This window comes from Lathyrus oleraceus, chromosome 2 (assembly GCF_024323335.1).
Source record: "Lathyrus oleraceus cultivar Zhongwan6 chromosome 2, CAAS_Psat_ZW6_1.0, whole genome shotgun sequence".
Taxonomy (NCBI): Eukaryota; Viridiplantae; Streptophyta; class Magnoliopsida; order Fabales; family Fabaceae; genus Lathyrus; species Lathyrus oleraceus.
In genome coordinates this window covers 432,384,673-432,406,593 of record NC_066580.1, presented here as the reverse complement: position 1 = coordinate 432,406,593, position 21,921 = coordinate 432,384,673, and the positions used below count along the sequence as shown (strand labels likewise).

The following is a 21,921-nucleotide window of genomic DNA, read 5'->3' as shown; positions in this document are numbered from 1 at the left end:
CTGATCAGCATACCCTACAAGTCTGATAAATCTGGTCTGGGATTTAGCTCTGAAAAGATGGTCAAAGATCAAATCAATGCTGTAGAAGATGCTGACAGTGATTGCGACCTGGATAGCTGGATCTACCCAACAATTGGCGACGGACTCAATAATTGGAAGGCTGAAGACACTATCCCGATCTCCTTTAGTCAGGAGTAATTGTTATTGTCCATTTAGTATTGCAAATCTTTAATTTTTCAAGTGAACTTCTTAAAGCATTGTGTCTACGCCCGGGGCACAATAGCTAATTTGTTAAGGGTTTTGTCATTTCATAAGCATATTCATATTCAATAAATCAATGGACTTTTTCGCATTCGAATATTGCGCTCTTTATTTTTCCTGTCGTCTTTCAAACAAGTTATGCTTTCTTACACACACTCACGTAACAAATTGCAGATCCGTATCCACTCTGGATCCTATTGATAATAATTCCGCTACTGTTCATTATGACTTTGAAAATCCAATCTACCAAGCCGAAGATGGAAGTGAGGAAGATTGTGAAGTCCCTGGAGAGCTTGCCAGACTATTACTGCAAGAGGAAAGGACTATACAGCCGCATGAAGAGTCCCTCGAAATTGTAAATCTGGGTACTGAGGTAGACAGAAAAGAAGTCAAAATAGGAGCAGATTTGGAAAACAGTGTAAAAGAAAGATTGATTCAGATGTTGCACGACTATGTAGAGGTTTTCGCCTGGTCTTATGAAGACATGCCCGGGTTGGATACTGATATAGTGGTGCATCGGCTGCCTACGAAGGAAAACTGCCGTCCTGTCAAGCAAAAGGTTCGCCGCATGCGTCCCGAAATGTCTGAGAAAATCAAAGCCGAGGTTATGAAACAATTCAATGCCGGTTTCCTAGCCGTTACTTCTTATCCTCAATGGGTTGCTAATGTGGTGCCAGTGCCAAAGAAGGATGGTAAGGTGCGAATGTGCGTAGATTACAGAGATTTGAATAAAGCGAGTCCCAAAGATGACTTTCCACTCCCGCACATTGATGTTCTGGTAGATAACACCGCTCAACACAAAGTGTTCTCATTCATGGATGGATTCTCAGGTTACAACCAGATTAAGATGGCGCCTGAGGACATGGAGAAAACTACGTTTGTGACGCAATGGGGCACGTTCTGTTATAAAGTAATGCCATTTGGTTTAAAGAATGCAGGGGCAACGTACCAGCGTGCTATGGTGGTTTTGTTCCATGATATGATTCATCATGAGATAGAAGTATATGTGGATGACATGATAGCTAGATCTCATACTGAAGAAGAACATCTCGATCATTTATACAAACTGTTCGAGAGGTTGAAGAAGTACAAGTTGAGATTGAATCCAAACAAATGCACTTTTGGAGTAAGATCCGGTAAACTATTGGGCTTTATTGTCAGCGGTAAAGGAATTGAGGTTGACCCGGCTAAAGTGAGAGCTATTCAAGAAATGCCCGTTCCCCGTACGGAGAAAGAAGTCAGAGGTTTCTTGGGACGCTTGAACTACATTGCTCGATTTATCTCCCACTTGACCGCTACTTGCAAACCCATCTTCAAGCTACTGAGGAAAAATCAAGAGATGATATGGAATGAGGAATGTCAAGAAGCTTTTGACAAAATCAAGAAATATCTCCAAGAACCTCCAATTCTGGTACCGCCCGTTGAAGGAAGACCTCTAATCATGTATTTGACCGTGTTAGAAAATTCAATGGGGTGTGTGTTGGGGCAACATGACGAGTCTGGTCGAAAAGAGCATGCCATATACTACCTTAGCAAAAAGTTTACCGACTGTGAAACAAGATACTCACTGCTCGAGAGAACTTGCTGTGCTTTGGCCTGGGCTGCTCGCCGACTAAGACAGTATATGTTGAATCATACCACTTTGTTGATTTCTAAGATGGATCCCATCAAATACATATTCGAGAAACCTGCCCTCTCCGGAAGAATAGCGAGATGGCAGATGATCTTAACAGAGTACGATATCCAGTATACTACCCAGAAAGCAATCAAAGGAAGCGTGCTAGCTGATCATCTGGCTCATCAAGCGGTGGACGATTACCAATCTATGAATTTTGAGTTTCCAGATGAGGATGTCATGCTTGTCACTGATTATGAAAAACCTAGACCGGATGAAGGACCCGAATGGGGATCCCGATGGACTATGGTTTTTGATGGGTCTTCTAATGCATTGGGCAATGGTGTTGGTGTGGTAATCATTTCTCCCGAGGGTTACCATACGCCTTTCACTGCTAGACTATGTTTTCATTGTACCAATAATATGGCTGAGTATGAAGCATGTATTTTGGGACTCAAGGCTGCTATAGACCGGCGGGTCAGATTTTTGAGTGTGTACGGAGACTCAGCATTAGTAATCAGTCAGATCAAAGGAGAATGGGACACTAAGCATCCGAATCTCATCCCTTACCGAGAACTGGTGATGACATTAATCCCATACTTTGAAGAGATAACATTCGAACATATCCCACGAGAAGAGAACCAGTTGGCAGACGCATTAGCTACCATGTCATCTATGTTCAGAGTCAGATGGGACAATGAAGCTCCCAGGATCACCATTGGACGGTTAGATGAACCAGCATACTGTTATGAACTTAACACTGAGAAGGTACCGGAGAAACCTTGGTTCCACGACGTAAGAAGATATTTAGAAGCTCAAGAATACCCTAAAGGGGCATCCATCAATGACAGAAAATTCCTGAGGAAGTTCTCCGCTAAATTCTTTCTGAGTAACGGAGTATTATACAAACGTAATCATGATTCGACTCTGCTTCGCTGTGTGGATAAAAAGGAAGCAGAAAGGATTATGGAAGACATGCATGACGGTATTTTTGGGACTCATTCTAATGGACATACAATGGCCAAGAAGATTCTGAGATCAGGGTATTATTGGTCTACCATGGAAGCGGATTGCCACCATCACTCCAGAACCTGTCACAGGTGTTAGATCTATGCGGACAAAGTACATGTGCCTCCTGCTCCATTGAACGTGTTGACAACTCCTTGGCCCTTTGCAATGTGGGGCATCGATATGATCGGAGAGATTAAACCTACGGCTTCTAATGGACATCGCTTCATTCTCGTCGCTATTGATTACTTCACAAAGTGGGTAGAGGCAGCCTCATTCGCTTCTGTCACCAAGAATGTGGTGGCACGGTTCATCAAGAATAGTCTTATTTGTCGATATGGCATCCCTGAAAGAATTATCACTGATAATGGTACTAATTTGAACAACAAGATGATTACTGAACTCTGCACGCAGTTCAAAATTAAGCACCATAACTCCTCTCCGTACCGGCCAAAGATGAATGGCGCCGTAGAGGCTGCTAATAAGAACATCAAGAAGATCATACAAAAGATGACAGTAACGTACAAAGACTGGCATGAGATGTTACCGTTTGCTCTTCACGGTTATCGCACTTCAGTACGCACTTCGACAGGGGCAACTCCTTTCTCTTTAGTCTACGGAATGGAAGTCGTTGTACCAGTGGAAGTTCAGATTCCCTCCCTAAGGATCATGAAAGAGGCGGGTTTAGGCGAGGATGAATGGATTCAGACTCGGCTCGATCAGATAAATTTGATTGATGAGAAGAGACTTGCGGCTGTTTGTCACGGGCAGATATATCAGAAACGCATGACCCAGGCGTTTAACAAAAGAGTCAAGAGACAGGTGTATCAAATTGGCGACTTAGTGATCAAGCGTATCATTCTACCACAAGGGGATCCCAGAGGCAAGTGGACTCCCACATACGAAGGGCCATTTGTGGTTAAGAAGGTATTCTCCGGTGGAGCCATGATACTTGCTACAATGGATGGCGAAGACTTCCCGCATCCTGTGAACGCGGACGTAGTTAAAAAATACTACGCATAACAGAGACCCGCTAGGGCGACGTACCTAGGCAAAAGTAAGGGCATCCCGGCGAACCAAAAGGGTTCGGGCAAAAATTAGGGATAAACCTATAAAAAGGTACACCCGGCAAGTCGAAAACCTGAAAAGGCGGCTTGGGCAAAAAAAGGGTATCCCGGTGGACTGAAAACCTGAAAAGGCGGTCCAGGCAAAAATTAGGGATTAAAGCGTATGACTATGTCCCGTTCTCTGTCAGCTTCAACCAAGTTCCAAGGGACTGAACAAGCCAATCACCTCTATCCGACAGCAGGAGATGAGATGCTTGAAGACATGATGACAGTAGTGGAATTAAAATAAATAGGACTTTCTCTGCATGGCTTTCTCTTTGTTGTCTTGACAATTTCCTCTTACTAGGATTTCTGTCTCCTTGTACACAAATTGCCTGTTTATAGGCCCTCTTTCAAAATCAATACAATTTTATCCCCAAAAAAAGATGCTTTTGTTTTCACTTTTTCTGTTTTGATTGCATAAACGTCCATTGATTTAATTTGAATTGATATATGCGTTTGAATATGATCAATGTTTACAAAAATACATGCCTAAAATAGAAATAGCGATTACTACAAGACTTCAGGACCAAGAAGAAGGTCTAACCATGCTTTCCAATGAATCCGTTGCTAATTCGATTCCCCGGCAATGCCAATTATTCCCCAGAAGAGGTCGGCACCACCATACCGAAAGGTCATCTCTTCCATCCCCAGCCAGGCTCTGTTGAGTGTTTCCACCATCAGACAGAAATCAAGTATCCCCCAGCCGAGACAGGGTCATCAATACCAATGTCTCCGACCAGCAGACTGAGATTTATCTCCCCAGTAGTGTCCCCTGGAAGAATGTTTCAGACGCCTAATGCATTCATTACATCATTTCACATCACATACCTATATACAATTTTCATTCCGCATCATATACATTACATCATTTCATATACATGCACACAATGCTCGCATTTATTCCAGACGCATAATTCACTCGTCACATCGTTTCACAGCACACGCATGCATACAACATTTGCATCTCATGCATCATGACATTGCATGAAACTAACTTCATGTTTCAGGTTAATTATCCTCCTGATACAGTCAAAATAAAGATCCATTCAGACGGACATCCTTCTCAATTACAAATACGGCTTTCAGATATACCCCATGTCAACATTCATTCTGACGTCCTCCCAATGGTGGCATCTCTAAGCCCACCTCAGATATTCGCTGCAAATACAACAAATATTATCAGATACAGCCTAACGTACGGTTCATTCTGATTCAGCCCAACATATGACTCTTTTAGCTCAGATACGGTCTAACGTACGATCCATTCTGACTTTCAACCAACTCCAACACGGTCTAACGTACGACCCATTTGGACCTTCAAATCCCCAGATACTGCCTAGCGTACGGTATATTCCGGGGTGTAGTCTAGCGTACGACTGCTTTCTTCTTCAGATACAACCTAACGTACGGTTCATTCTGCAACTCCAATACGGTCTAACGTACGACCCATTTGGATACTCAAATCCTCAGATACGGCCTAACGTACGGCTCATTCTGCAACTCCAATACGGTCTAACGTACGACCCATTTGGATCTTCAGCTCAGATACGATCTAACGTACGATCCATTCTGATCTTCAACAACTCAAGTATGGTTTAATGTACGACCAAGTTAAACCTTCATCCCTTACTCAGATGCTACCTTCGGACAGGTACATTTCTGAATGGTAGTCTAGTATACGGCTACTCCCTTACTCAGATGCTACCTTCGGACAGGTACATTTCTGAATGGTAGTCTAGTATACGGCTACTCCCTTACTCAGATGCTACCTTCGGACAAGTACATTTCTGAATGGTAGTCTAGTATACGGCTACTCCCTTACTCAGATGCTACCTTCGGACAGGTACATTTCTGAATGGTAGTCTAGTATACGGCTACTCCCTTACTCAGATGCTACCTTCGGACAGGTACATTTCTGAATGGTAGTCTAGTATACGGCTACTCCCTTACTCAGATGCTACCTTCGGACAGGTACATTTCTGAATGGTAGTCTAGTATACGGCTACTCCCTTACTCAGATGCTACCTTCGGACAGGTACATTTCTGAATGGTAGTCTAGTATACGACTACTCCCTTTTCAGCAGATTCAGCCTAACGGACGGCTCGTTCTGTTACTCAGATGCTACCTTCGGACATGTACATTTCTGAATGGTAGTCTGGTATACGACTACTCCCTCTTCAGCAGATTCAGCCTAACGGACGGCTCATTCTGCAACTCAGAGACGATCTAGCGTACGATCCATTCTGATCTTTCATCCCCATCAAAGTCATCCGCCTAACGAACAGCTCACTCTGGTACTCAGATATGATCTAGCGTATGATCCATTCTGATCCCTTATCCCCAGCAGTATATAGCATACTCTGACTCCCCAGCGAAGTCAACAGCATGATGGAGGATCCACTATACGGTCTAGCGTATGACCCGGTATGACATCCATGTCTTCAGACATCGTCTAACGTACGACGCAATCGGAAGCTCGTCATCAAACTTCCTGGATGGCATCTCTAAGCCCATCTCCATCAAGACTAGCTCCTGATTGACAAGCACAAATTTTTGGGGCATTCTAGTGTTCAATAATCTTTCACCTCCAGACCACGAACGGCACATACCATTCTACTCTCTCGGTTCAAGAATATTGAACAGGGGCAGCTGTCATACCCCAAAATTTGCCCATTAATATTTCAAGACATTTGTCAGGGCACTCTGACTCATTTTTATGACACTGATCCCAAAGGAACGAAGGCCCAGCTCACGAATGGCCCAATCCAGAAAATGGCCCAAACTGGCCTGTTCGCTACACGCTCGCCTAGCGAACGTTACGTTCGCTACACGCTCGCCTAGCGAACGTTCGCTACACGCTCGCCTAGCGAAGCAAACGTTCGCTACCAGCTCGCCTAGCGAAGCTGACAGACAACAAAAAATTTCGGGCTTCGTTCTGAGCCCATTAGGTCATGAAAAAGGGCATTATAAATACCAGCACTTCAGTAATGAAAAGGAAAAACGAAAAAGGAGAGGGGAGAACTCTAGCAAGCAAACCCTAGCGCTCACAGACGGAAAACCCTAAAGGAAGCCCTGAGGGAAAAGCCGGCGGCGGCAAGGTCACTTCCGCTCAATTCGATCCGATCAGCCAATTCAAGGTTACAATTCGATTACAAACAGGTTGGCATTGCTATTACTACCCTATGTTCTTAATTTGCACATGGTATCATGACTGAATTTATGAAACTATCTTAAGTTTTACATATGAATTTAAGTATGCATGAACCGTTGAATGTCTAACCACATAATCTCTGTAATGAATGCTATAAAGTGTGAAGCTTGCTGCCATCATATCGTTATTAAAACCGGAATCCGCAGCCGCTCGCTAGCACATCGCTAAGCGAGCATGCAGCGAGTATTCGCTATGCCTTCGCTAGGCGAGGCAGGCGCGAATCCGACAGTAGCCAGCTTTTCTGTTCTGACTTTTCATTCATGTTTTATCATAACCAGGCATTGTTTATTTGATCCTATTACTGTTGTGATTTCTTTTGCGGTGTAATCCTCGATTGCACCCTGATTTGGTATGCTAACCCGTTTGTTGAATTTTGCAAAGGTTCATATGTCCCAGAAAAAAAGACCGCCGTTAGGTCTTCCACTTTATTTGTGGGATACCCTTGTGGAGGCTCACCCTAAATTGCTTAATTAATTTTAATGTGTTAATTTTAATAATTAATTTTAATGTATTAATTTTAATGTATTATTTTTAATGTATTGATTTTAATGTGGAGATTCATCATAATCACCTAATTAACTTTAAAATGTGGCCTTTAAATATGTGATCTTGGACCCCTCTTTTGCCTTATGATATTACGGTATAACGGTCATGTCCCGCGAATGTAGGGACACACTTAGCAAAGACCCTTTGGTTAAGTCATCATAAAATAAATCATGGTCCCTCGGATGTTGCCTTCGAAATTACGATTTTGTCCCTCGATGACCCTTCGGTGTAGCCTACGGTTAAATGATGATCGTCCCTTCGAATGCTAAGGTATCCTTACAACTGTTGCCTTCAATGACCTATCGATGACCCTACGATGACCCTTAAACATCCAAAGGGTAAAATTACTTACTTCTCAATAGTAAGGACAGTTTTACCCTCATAAGGATAGGAAACGTTCATAACGACCTTAGGAAGGTATAACTCTCAATTACTGGATCCTAACCTAAAATATTTTCAACACCTCACACCTTTCAAAACCTCTTTTGGAAAATCACCACTTGGTATACATTCATACTAGAATCATTACCAAGTTACATTTTTCTAAACCGTTTTCAAAATCAAACGAGATAAATACTTTGTATACATTCATACGAGAATCATTACAAAGTTAAACTCTCTTTTCGAAACATTTTTAAACAATTCACCAACACTTTTCAGACAAAAATATAAGTGATCCAGCAATTAAGAGCCCATGGATAACCATGGATACAAAGGGTGATAACACCTTCCCTTTGTATAATGTACCTCCCGAACCCAAAATCTATTGAGGTCTTTCCTGTTCTTTTCCACCTTTCCTTATTGGATAAAAGAAAAGTCGGTGACGACTCTTGCTATCCGCGACATTGCGATAAAAAGCAAAACACCCAAAAGTCAGTTCACCGTATGACAGACTCATATTCAGAGTCTTCTTTAGAATCAGAAATTGTCAATCGCACAAGTTCATTATCATCAGATTCGTAAACCATAAATAGCGCATGTCCATAATCATAATCTCATATGGCCATGTTTGCTTCTTCTGACCTCATTTCCTTATTTGACTAACAGTCCTTAGCAAAGTGGCAAAACCTACTCCAACAGTAGCATTGAACCATTCTCTTGTCAATTTTCTCCCTTCCCTTCTGATGTTTCTTCTAATCAAAACTGGAGGCTTCTGACTCCTGAGACCTACTATGTCTTTTCTTGACCTCTGACCAAACTGCTTCTGGTCCTTCTTGACAAAAGAAGCTTTCAGAGTCTACTCTACTTCTCTCTCAGAGGTTCTTTCAGTCAGACGTAACTCTTGCGCTTCTAGACTACTTTACATCTCTTCAATTCTCATGGTGCTCGGATCCTTAAAATATTCAATTGCTACAACGATGTAATCAAATAGAGGAGTAAGATATTTAAGTACCTTCTCAATGATACTTTATTCAGAGAGAGTTTCTCCACACGACTTCATCTCATTCGTGATCATAATCACTCTAGAGATATAGTAAGGTACCTTCTCATTATTCTTCATGCTGAGATTCTCATACTACTTAATATATGTTGATATCGACACATCTTCTCCCCATAATTCTTTGGGTAGAAGCTTGCCTTTCAACATACTTCTTATCATGTTCATGATGGTTATATTCTTCCTTTATGTCCTTCCATTCTTCAGTGGAGTGTAGGGTGGCACCACCTCATGCACAATCCCTTCTTTCTCACATAGTTTGTCGAAGTCTTTCGACACATACTCTCTACCACCATCATTCCTCAGAATCTTGAGCTTTCGATCACTTTGTCTTTTGACCATAGATTTAAACTTGGCAAATACATCAATCACTTCACTTTTCTTCTTGATCAGGTAAGTCCACAATTTTCTATTGAAATCATCTATGGATGTGATAAAGTATTGGTTGCCTCCAATCGAATCCACCTGGATAGGACCACACACATCAAAGTATATGACTTTAAGAATTTCCTTTGACTTGCTTCCTGCATCCTTACTGAAGTTGTTTTTCCACTACTTCGCTTGCACACATTCTTCACACACTTCATTTGGAATATCGATTTCTAGTAACCCTGAAACCATATTCATTCTCTTCAGATCTCTAGTGTTTTTGAAATTGAGATGACAAAGTCTATAGTGCCATATCAATTCATCTCTGCTAGCTGCAGTTGCAAGGCACTTGTGCTCCATCATATTAAGTTCAATCCTGAAGATTCTATTCTGAGACATATGTGCCTTCAAGATTAACCTTCCACCTGAGTTGGGAACTCTCGTCATCTTGTCTTTGATTAACACTTTGTAGTTATTTTCGACTAGCTGCCATATGCTGAGCAAATTGCTTTTCATGCCTGGTATGTACAGTACATTGGAAATGACTAACCTTTTGCCATCTTTCCTCATAATCAGAACATCATCAATATCTTCAGCTACTAGAGTATTGTCATTTGCAAAATTTACCATGTTTTTTATTGAGGGTTTCATGTTGACAAACCAATCTTTCCTACCATTCATGTGTGATTAGCATCCTAAGTCCAAGTACCATTGATCTTGGAATCTTTCTTCATCTCTTGTTGTGACCATCAACAACATCTCTTCTTCTTCATGCTTTGCAAACTTTGCATCAGTTTCCCAATTCTTTTATTTTTCAGGACAGTCACTTGAGTAGTGACCATACTTCTGACAATTGAAACACTGAATGTGACTTTTGTCAAGTTTTCGACTACCACCTCTTCCTCTACCTGTAGCACCACCTCTTTGGTTACTTTGGTATGAGGGTCTTCTCTGATTCAACTAGCCTCCTTCTTGCTGACTTCGACCGGTCGAATTGTTGTAGCCTCTTCTACCTTTGTTGTCGACCCACTTCCCTTTACATTTCTTTTCTCTTGCTGTTTGCGCATGCAAAACCACATTACTCTTCGACTTGCCTGCAACTCTTTCAGTCATTCTTTGTTCATGAGATTCAAGCGTCCCTTGAAGCTCTTCCTTTGTCAATGTTGACAAATGTTTCAACTCCTCTATAACTACTACCATGTGGTCGAACTTTAGAGCCAATGACTTCAAGATCTTTGAAATAACTGATCTTGATGTCAACAATTCTCCGCATACCTTGATTTGATTAACCAGTTTTGTAAATATAGTGAAAAAATCAATTATGCTTTCAATGTCTTCCATCTGAAGCAAATTCATACGTTCTTTTGTAACCTCACGTATTTCACCTTCTCTCCGCCTCCAAATGATTTTTTTTCAGAATTTCCCTTACTTCTTTCGTTGATTCAACATCACTAACCTTTTCGAAATTATCAGAATCAACACATGAATGACTTATAAAGAGAGCTTTACAATCTTTCTTCTTCAATTTTTTGTGTGCAATTTTTTCTTCATCCGTCACATTTGTTGCAAGCGGTGTCACTCTCTCCTTCACTAGATCCCAAAGATCTTGATAGTAAAAGACAACTTTTATCTGCTTGTACCAGTTCTCGCAATTATGGTTCTTCGGAATTGAGAGACTCGCCGAAAAATGCTCGTTCGGATGATTCATCACCATCGTATTTTTCTTCCCACGAATCGATCAACCAATGCTCTGATACCAGATGTTGAAATTAAATCTAAAACTTTGAATCGAATCAATCTTGATGAGCAAGATTCAATCATCCGATCAAATTCCCACTTGTTCTTCACTCTTTACTAGAGCGAATCAACCAACCTTGATTGTAAGATTGTATCATTGCACAATGATAATGCAAATAAGAAATAAGATTAGGGTTTGACGGAAATTGGGGAAGAAGATGATTAATGCAGAGTCTCTATGCTTACAGCCTGTGGAAAATCTCATTAATTTTGCAACTATAAAATTGTTATAAAAATAGAGGTTACTCCCTCTATTTATAATTGAGCTAGTATGGTCCCTAAGCTAAAACCCAAAAATTACAAAGACCCAAAATTTCTATTTTGATCTAAATCGAAATCCTGTATCAAGCAACTTGCTTCAACACTTGGACATCTAATACAACTCAACACACACTACATGTTTCGACACATCCTATCTGCTTCGACACAGAGATTATAATTCAACACTATTTTGATATGTCAAACTAGGTATGACAACAAAATCCGAAATCAATCGAATCCGGTTGACCAGATACCAAATTTAGCAGGAAAAACTCAAAATTTAAAAACGGGATGATTTTTTTATGATAGTATGATTGGTTTATTATGAAAATATGTTGTATTTATGAATATAATTTTTTAAGATTTAAGTTCTATAATTAATTTAGGTTGAAAATGCTATTTAATTTTTAATTATTAATTTTTTATTCTACGAAGAAACGAAATATCAATATTCAAAAACATATAAATATCTTTTATTTTGATAAAAACATTTTGTTTTTTTAGAGCAGAGGAGGGTCGGGAAACTCATCCTCATTCATGTAGGAGCATGTGTTCAATCAATAATCATACTCAATTTAATTTAGAACTGAGCGTGGGGATGATATAGAGCGGAGTTGATAATCCTTAAAACCGGTCCCGGTATACCCCATTGCCATACTTATGTCGAACAATGAGAGCAAGAACATGTCAATACTTCTGGATTCTTATAAATATAAATTTTTTACGGGAATGACGTCAGCGTTGCGTCATGATTTTTCCTATATGAGCTCATCATATCTACCCTATGTCTAGGACTTGAACCTTGCAAGTAAGATAATCCATGAAATATCTTATCTGATAGGCTACTTAAGCCCATAACAATACTACAATTTATTTCCCCAAATAAAAATAAGTTCAATTGCATATTTTAACCCCCCAAATACTATTATGTTCTGTGAAGAGAATTTGACGTCAGTGACATCATGATTTCATTATGAGTGGTGGGTGCGTTATTTCCATTTGAGAATCGGATCTATTTCCACAACGCTCCACTTTGTAAATGGACAGAGAGAAAGTAATAAAAGTCCACAGATCCAAACCATCACATTCACATGATGGTTATGTTGTTGTTTCTTTTTTAATTATTATGAATTCACAAGATGACTGTGTTGTCTACACTTTACAGCCACAATTATCTTCATCGTATTAGATGCAAATTTCCCACATATTTTCAATGACTAAGCCACTACTAATTGTCATTTTCATCTATACAAGTTGTGAGAATATCAGATCAACTAATAAGAGATATTATACACTATACACATACACTCTCGCAAACACTCTGATAATCAAGTCAATTTATAATCTTTTACATCTTTCTAGAATATTCGAGATTATCTAATATATAATGGATCGAGTTTGTCTCAATCCAACACCCAAATAAAAATAATTTAAAAGGACAACAAATATATATATATATATATATATATATATATATATATATATATATATATATATATATATATACACATATATATATATATATATATATATATATATATATATATATATATATATATATATATATATAAAAGGACAAAAGGACAGACAGAATATCCATTTGTGATTGATAAACTATTGAGCAACAAAAATATCCTGTTTTTATGGACAATAATTGTCAACACCAATACCTATTAAGTTAACCTTACTTTTTTTTTTGCCTATTGTTTTCTCAATTTTTCTTTAGTACTTTGTCCATTTTCTCCATAATGCTTATCATGCTCTTTCTCTATTCCTACTTTTGGTTCCTTCTCATCTACAATTTTTAGCCACAGGTTAAAGTTCATCTTTTTATTCTTAAACTGAACCAAGTTTCACTTTTTCCTGCACCCTTTTGCTGCTTTTTATAGAAGCCACATCATGTATCATTTCTAAATCTCCAAGGTATGTGTTCTTTTAATATCATTAAGTTACTCACACAGTTACCATGTTCCTTAAAGTTTAGTTTTTTTCATTGTTGGGGTCTTAATGTTGTTTGCTTTTTAGTAGATACTTTGGTTCTTTTCTATTTACAAAATATTGCTTGTGTTTATGTTTTGCTTGGTGCTTTATGTCTTTTAAGCTTCTCAATTTTGTAAGCCATATACACACTTTGGTTTTTAAGGTTGTTATGTTACTATCTTTATGGCTGTTTTTTATATAGGAAACTCATTACTCATCCCAAAATGGTTAAAGTTTGGCTATTGGCTCTAATGATTCTCTACAATGGCTTCTCTTTAACTGTGTTTGGTATTCATAATTCAACAAGACCTGAATTTGTAAATATTGGAGCTCTCTTCTCTTTCAATACTAGTGTTGGTAAGATTATAAAAATCGCGATAGAAGCTGCTGTTGAAGATGTAAATTCAGATCCAAATATTCTCGGCGAGACCAAGTTGAAGCTCTCTCTTCAAGAAGATTCAAAATATAGAGGCTTTCTTAGCATTGCTGAGGGTATGTCTTTCATAATTATATGAATGTTGGTGATTTGTTGATAGTGTCAAACTTTTTACGGAGTGTATCGAAACTAAACTCTGTAATAATCCTATGGAATTACAGTTTTGCAGGTCATGGCTAGACACAATGTGGCAATAATTGGCCCTCACAGTTCTGTAACAGCTCATGTCATAACTCATATTGCAAATGAGCTTCAAGTTCCTCTTCTCTCATTTTCGGCTTTAGACCCTACGCTTTCTTCGCTTCAATTTCCATTCTTTATTAGAACATGTCACAGTGATCTTTTTCAAATGGCGGCCATAGCAGACCTTGTTGATTACTATGGATGGAAAGAAGTCATTGCTGTATATATTGATGATGACAATGGAAGGAACGGAATCGTTGCATTAGGCGATAAGCTTGCTGAGAGACGTTGCAGGATCTCGTATAAAGCACCTGTGAGTCCTGAAGCAACTCCGGAGGAGATTACGAATGTGCTTGTTCAGGTGGCTCTTGCTGAATCAAGAATTATTGTTGTTCATGCTAACACTCTTTGGGGTCCGAAAGTGTTTAGTGTTGCGAGGAATCTTGGAATGATGGGAACTGGTTATGTATGGATAGCCACTGCTTTTCTTTCTGCTATTCTTGATATAAGTGGTCCTCTATCTTCTGATAAAATGGATGAAATTCAAGGAGTGTTGACACCGCGCATGTACACGCCGGATTCGGAGCTTAAAAGAAGGTTTGTTTTGAAGTGGAAAAACTTGACTCGTGGAAATACTGCTGATGGCCCTCTTGGACTTAGTTTTTTGTCTCTCTATGCATATGATACTATTTATGCTCTTGCTCATGCACTTGATGCATTTTTCAAGCAAGGAAACAAAATCACCTTTACAAATGATTCAAAACTACTTTCACTACATGGCGACACCTTGAATCTCGAAGCATTGAACGTCTTCAATGAAGGAAACACGTTACGTAAAAACATTTACGGGGTTAACATGACAGGTGTGACAGGCTTGTTCAAATACGCACCTGATGGAAACCTTGTTAATCCTGCATATGAAATCATCAACGTGATTGGAAGCGGGTCACGGAGAATTGGTTATTGGTCTAATCAATCTGGATTATCGGCCGTTCCTCCGGAAACAATTCATTCCAAACCAGGCAATGGTTTCAGGGAAAGCAAAAAGCTACTCCCTGTGATTTGGCCTGGTGACATAGACCAGAAGCCTCGCGGTTGGGTTTTCCCGAACAACGGAAGGCTATTAAGAATTGGAGTACCAATAAGCGTTAGTTACCGCCAATTTGTGTCACAAGTACCAGGCACTGATACATTTCAAGGATTCTGCATTGATGTGTTTCTATCTGCAGTTAACCTTTTGCCTTATGCTGTCCCTTATAAGTTTATTCCATATGGGGATGGTAAGAACAATCCTAGTTGCACCGAGCTTGTCCGTCTAATAACAACCGGTGTGAGTATCATGTCAATAGTCTTTTGTGGAGTTTGGATGTTTCTTATGGTAATCTTATGAGATCGGTTTTCAAATTTTCATACAGGAATTTGACGGTGCAGTAGGTGACATTGCAATTACAACAGAAAGAACAAAAATGGTGGATTTTACTCAGCCATATGTCGAGTCGGGTTTAGTGGTAGTAGCGCCTGTTAGGGGGTCTGAAACAAGTGCTTTGGCCTTTTTGGCTCCATTTACACCAAGAATGTGGTTTGTCACAGCTTTGTTTTTCATAATAGTTGGAACTGTTGTTTGGATTTTGGAGCATAGGGTGAATGATGAATTTAGAGGACCACCCAAAAAACAATTGATTACTATTTTTTGGTAAGTAAATTTGCTACATTGAGCCTTTTTTAAAGCCAAACCAATGTTGATGATGCCTGAAATAATTTACCACATACATGGATTCAATTTTGTTTGTGCTGTATTTGGCAGGTTTAGCTTTTCAACAATGTTCTTTTCACATAGTAAGTTCAAATTCTCTATCTTCTATGACATACTTATATACTAAAAGTTTTAACTTCTCTTTGATTAATCAAGTTATATTTTTCGAAAATATGTAGGGGAAAACACAGTGAGCACACTTGGTCGTTGCGTGCTACTTATATGGTTATTTGTAGTTCTCATAATTACATCAAGTTACACAGCAAGTTTAACATCAATCCTTACTGTACAACAACTTTCTTCACCAATTAAAGGCATTGAAAGTTTAGTAAATAGCAAAGAACCAATTGGTTACAGTCAAGGCTCATTTTCTAAAAATTATTTAATCCAAGAAGTCGGTATTGACGAGTCTAGGCTTGTTCCTTTAATAACACCAGAACAAGTTACTAAATCACTGGAAAAAGGTCCTCGAGATGGTGGTATTGCTGCTTATATCGGCCAACGTGCCTATATCGACATATTCCTTTCAAGCCGGTGTCAGTTTACTGTTGTAGGTCAAGAGTTCACCCGAAACGGTTGGGGATTTGTAAGTATCTTTCAAGTTTTCTTAGCAATTTCTCGCGACAAAGTTGAGTAACTTAATCACTGTCTGATTTGATTTTTCAGGCCTTTCCAAGAGACTCACCACTAGCAGTTGACCTATCAACTGCCATTTTGCAAATGGCAGACAATGGAGACTTGCAAAGAATCCATGACAAGTGGCTTTTGAGTAGAGCTTGTTTAACACAAGGTGCAAAGCTTGAAGTTGAAAGACTCGAACTAAAAAGCTTTTGGGGCCTCTATGTGATATGTGGATCAGCTTGTTTGCTTACTCTACTCATATATTTAATACAGATAATAAGACAGTACAACAAGCACCACTCAGAAGAACTAGATTCTCCCGACCAAAACTCGGGCTCGGGATCAACGCGTTTGAGGAGTTTCCTCACCTTTATAGATGAAAAAGAAGAGACCGTTAAAAACCGTTCGAAGAGAAAGAAAATGGAGAGAATCTCTTATAGAAGTAGTGAGGGAGGATCAATCTCCATCAATTCCAATAAAGATTATGTTGCTCAGTCATCTTCATGCATAGCTGATTCTGTTTCTAATGGTGGAAGTGAACAAGTATTCATCAAAGTAGTGTAAGTATGATCATAAAACTTGCATGGGAAGTGAAAAAGTTAAGCTGCACCAACTATGCAAGTAGAATATATAATATACAGATAGCTAGTAACCATCTTGATCTTTACCATTGCAATTGATATTGTAGTAACTATCATTGAATGTCAGATTTCTGAAATGATATTATAACAGTAACTTATTTTGAGAATCAAATTTCTGAAAAGTATTATTTTTTCGTGTCGGCGGATCTTCGATAAAACACTTGTGTTCAAGCAACCAAAAAGAATATGTGCATGAAGTAATAATACTGACAATTAAACAATTTCAAACAATAATAACAACCTTTTGGTGTAGAGCGACAACACAATCCCAGAGCAAAGATAAAGAAAGAAGAGGAACACACCAAAATTTATTTATCTAGTTTGATCCAAATTTATCTACTTCTGAACAACTCTCTTATTCTCTATGTAAAGATGTTGACGATGGCAAGAGTTACAAAGAAGTTACAACAACAACCAAACCTTATCATATTAAGTGGGGTCGGTTATATGAATCAATTTTTATCATAATATTATACTGAGAACCAGACTACCATACTTTCATCTGAATCATTAATCTCAAGATCTTTTTTAATAATTTTTTTAAAAATATTTTTAGATCTTCCTTTTCCTCTAATTGTTTGACTTCTTTTCATATGATATATTGTCCTTAGCATAATATTTATTAGTCTTCTCTCTACCTAAATATATTTTCCACCGGCTGATATACTATTCTTATCAAAGAAGTTACAAGAAATTAATTTCTAATGTTATAAAAGAAATCCCTAATTTTAACTCCTTACTCTTTTCACATAATCCACTAAAAGATCCTAAGAGAAATCAAAAGAGAAAGTTTAGATCTTCTTTCAATGAATTTCACTGTCCAAGATGTTTGAAAACTTTACTTTATACCCCTACATTTATCCATGTACCCCTGTATTTTATAAAAAGTATCAATTTTATCCTTATATATTTTTAACTAATTTATTATTTTATTTTTAAATATTTTTTAAATTTTATTTTGCGTACCGGAAGAGTTTTCAAAAGAGTTTCGGTATTATTTTTTAACTTTTTTTCTATGTATCGGAAGACTTTGCAAAAGAGTTCCGGTACACAAAAATTGACTACCGAAACTCTTTTGTAAAATCTTCCGGTATACAAAAAAATATAAAAAAATGCTTGAAAAATGAGGACCGGAACTATTTTGCAAAGTCTTCCGGTACACAAAAATTGACTACCGAAACTCTATTCCAAAATCTTCCGGTACACAAAAAAAAGATTTAAAAAATGCTTGAAAAATGACTACCGGAACTCTTTTGCAAAGTCTTCCGATACACAAAAATTGACTTCCGAAACTCTTTTGCAAAGTCTTCCGGTACACAAAAAAATATTTTAAAAAATGTTTGAAAAATGACTACCGGAACTCTTTTGCAAAGTCTTCTATATACAAAAATTGACTACCGGAACTCTTTTGCAAAGTCTTTCGGTATACAAAAAAATATTGAAAAATGCTTGAAAAATGACTGCCGAAACTCTTTTGTAAAGTCTTCCAGTACACAATTTTTAAAAAAAAAATAAAAATAAAAATAAAATAATAAATTAGTTTAAAATATATAAGGATAAAATTGGTATTTTTATGAAATGTAGGGGTGTAAGGATAAATGTAGGGGTATGAGGTAAAACTTTCAAGATGTTTATATATGTTTTCATCCCAAAGAATCTCTTCCCCAAAACAATAAACCCTTAGCGTTCAATTTTAAAGTTCTCTCTTTTGGTATCGCAAAATTAGCCACAAAGAATGAAGATCAAAACTTAAATATGGTTTTACATTTCGAGACAACTATTTGACCAAAGTCTCCCACGCTTTCTCCAATAGTCACCCTAAGTGTCTCGTGCTTTTGTTCATCGCCTCATGCTTTCTCAATGTACCTACGCCTTTGCTTTAATATTTGGGTAACATTCTTTTCCTCTACATGGATATAAGTTTTTAATGAGGCGCCTCATTTTCTTTTTCTTAAATTTACGTACACCTTCGTTGAATTTTGCAATATATATGTGAATGAAGTGTTGGATCTTCATTGGGCATCATTGCCACCCAAGTGGCAATATGAATGCCGGAACTGATGGGTCATCATGAGGAAAAACATCCATATTGTGTCAAAGACTAACCCAAATAAGTGAGAGACACCACATATTCACGAAAAACCTTAAGGCATTGGGTATATGGGTCTTATCACTTATAAAATGCTCAACATTCACTTTTCCAAACAATATGAGACTTACAACTCACACTTGTTTCTCAACAATCTCCCCATCAAGTGTGAGTCCATATAATATGCTCCTCCTCAAGCAGAAGCTATTTCATCCACATACACTTATATCGTTGTTGACACCCTTACTAAAACACTAGAGTTTCAACGAGACGCGTCGCTTGACCACCATCATGTCATGAAGACTTTCAATACAAAGAGTTGGTCCCTCACTCGAACCATCAACTCTAACACCAATGATGAGTCATCATGAGGAGAAACATCCTCATTAGGTCAAAGATTCGCCCAAATAAGTGAGAGACATCACATATTCACCCAAAGTCTTAAGGAATTTGGTATATAGGTATTCTCACTTATAAAATGTCCAACCTTTACTTTTCCAACAAATATGGTGCTTACAACTCACATTTGTTTCTTAATAGGAACTTCAATGTATCCTTTCTGCCCATAAGACTATTAACTGTTGAATCTTCAATGAGATATCATTTCTGTCCAAGTGACACTATGAATGTTGGAACTTCAATGAAGTATCATTTTCACCCACGAGGCTATTGACTGCTAGATCCTCAAGGAGGTATCCTTGTCGTCCAAGTGACAATGTGAATGTTGGAACTTCAATGAAATATCCTTGCCTCCCACAAAGTGATTGACTATTGGATCCTCAATGATGTATCCTTATCGCGTAAGTGACAATATGAATGTTTCAAATTCAATGAAGTATCGTTGTTGACCACAACACTATTGATTGTTGGATCCTCAATGAGGTATCCTTGTTGCCCAAGTGGCAATATGAATGCTGGAATTTTAATGAAGCATCCTTACCGCCCACAAGGCTATTAACTGTTGAATCCTCAAAGATGTATCTTTTCCTCTCAAGTTATATTCTGAATGTTGAAAGTTCATTGAAGTATCCTTGCTATCCACAAGGATATTGATTGTAGGATCATCAAGGAGGTATCTTTGTCTCCCAAGTAGCAATATGAATGTTGGAACTTAAATGACGTGTCTTTGCCACTATTGAAGCACAAAAATGAGTATGTAAATTATTATTTTGAAGAAGATGTTCACCATCTATCTTAACTTAGTTTTGATGGGGAAAAAAGCTTATCAATGAAGACATATCATATAAGAAAAATATTGGAATCAAGTATCAAGATTACATACGCTTTAGAAATCAAAGGATTGAATCATGAAGATTAAGGTACAATGATAATTCACATGTATATAAGCTTTATGTACTCAAAATATTTTCATCTAAACCATTATATTTTTCTTAAACATTAATGCATAATTGTCATTCAAAGTACATATTTTAAAAGGATAAAAGTTATTTTTTCAAATGGAATAATTGATTGACACTATGGAACAATCGAATGTTGTTTGCCTCTATAATGCAAAGAATTGAAAAACTGGAAGCATCAATCGATTGATGATAAGAGTCAATTGATTGATCTAATGTATTTTTGCATATTCTTTGAACGTTACAATTGAAGAAATCGATTGATGCATACATACAATTGATTGCTTCCTAAATCCTTTTGAAAAATATGAATCATTGTCATGCATCTTCATTTGTACATGTGCATGAAACCTTTTCAAAATAATTGCAATTAATTATGAATTTTTTTCAAACATTGCTACTCATCCAAGAGGAATCTTGTGATGTATTTAAAGCAAGAAGTTTTAGATTTCAAATTACCTATTTCATCACAGTTTTATAAACAATTCTTACTATTTTTCAAAGTGTTCATACGAAATGACTTATAAACTTTTACTGCATAATTTTCATACATTGAGAAAAAGTTTCATAAATCACTGATCACTTAATATTTATATATTCTTGAATTGTTAATTGAAAATAGAAGATTATATTTTTAGAATATTGGAAAGCATACAAAATTGTATGTACTCGATTTATCTGTCTACTGTAAATTATTCACCAAGTGTGTAGTGACAATGTTTGTAAATAAAGTGTGTTTACTTTTTACAGGTGTTTATAAATAATAAATTATGTTCTTTATATATGTTGTAAAAATGTTTTTTGAATTGGGGAGATTCAAAGTCCACCATAGATTTTGTGTGTCTGTGTTAGAAGTTTGTAGGAACACCTTGGTGTGAGGTTGTACAAATATCTAATATAGGTAAAATCTTCACGGGGTATGGAAGGACTGGTCTACCCTTGTTTGGAATGGGGAACCAGAATATATATTATGTCATTTATTCTTTCTTCACTTTTATTTTTCTACATTATCTTTCATAAGTTCATCATTGTTCTTCTGGAAAAATAAAAGAAACTAAACATCGGCAAAATAACGAGAAAAATATGTAAAACCTAATTCACCCTTATCTTAGGTTGCCCTCTATACTTACAACTGAAATCATAGTAGATTAAGGTAACTTGCTCCTCGATCTGGAAATTATGGCTTATGTTAATCTTGTTTTTGTAGATGGTGGCAATAACAACAAACCTCCATGTTTCATTGG

General features: G+C 37.6%; 1 protein-coding gene across 1 annotated transcript; it reads left to right on the top strand.

The window, feature by feature from the left end:
• Positions 1-13,318: 13,318 nt before the first annotated feature.
• LOC127119975 (glutamate receptor 3.6) lies at positions 13,319-17,342 on the top strand. The gene is made up of 7 exons (XM_051050356.1): positions 13,319-13,539; positions 13,799-14,088; positions 14,194-15,545; positions 15,631-15,908; positions 16,020-16,051; positions 16,148-16,554; positions 16,635-17,342. Exons 2-7 carry the CDS (start codon positions 13,821-13,823, stop codon positions 17,151-17,153), a joined length of 2,856 nt encoding a protein of 951 aa, XP_050906313.1. The 5' UTR covers positions 13,319-13,539; positions 13,799-13,820; the 3' UTR covers positions 17,154-17,342.
• Positions 17,343-21,921: the final 4,579 nt, after the last annotated feature.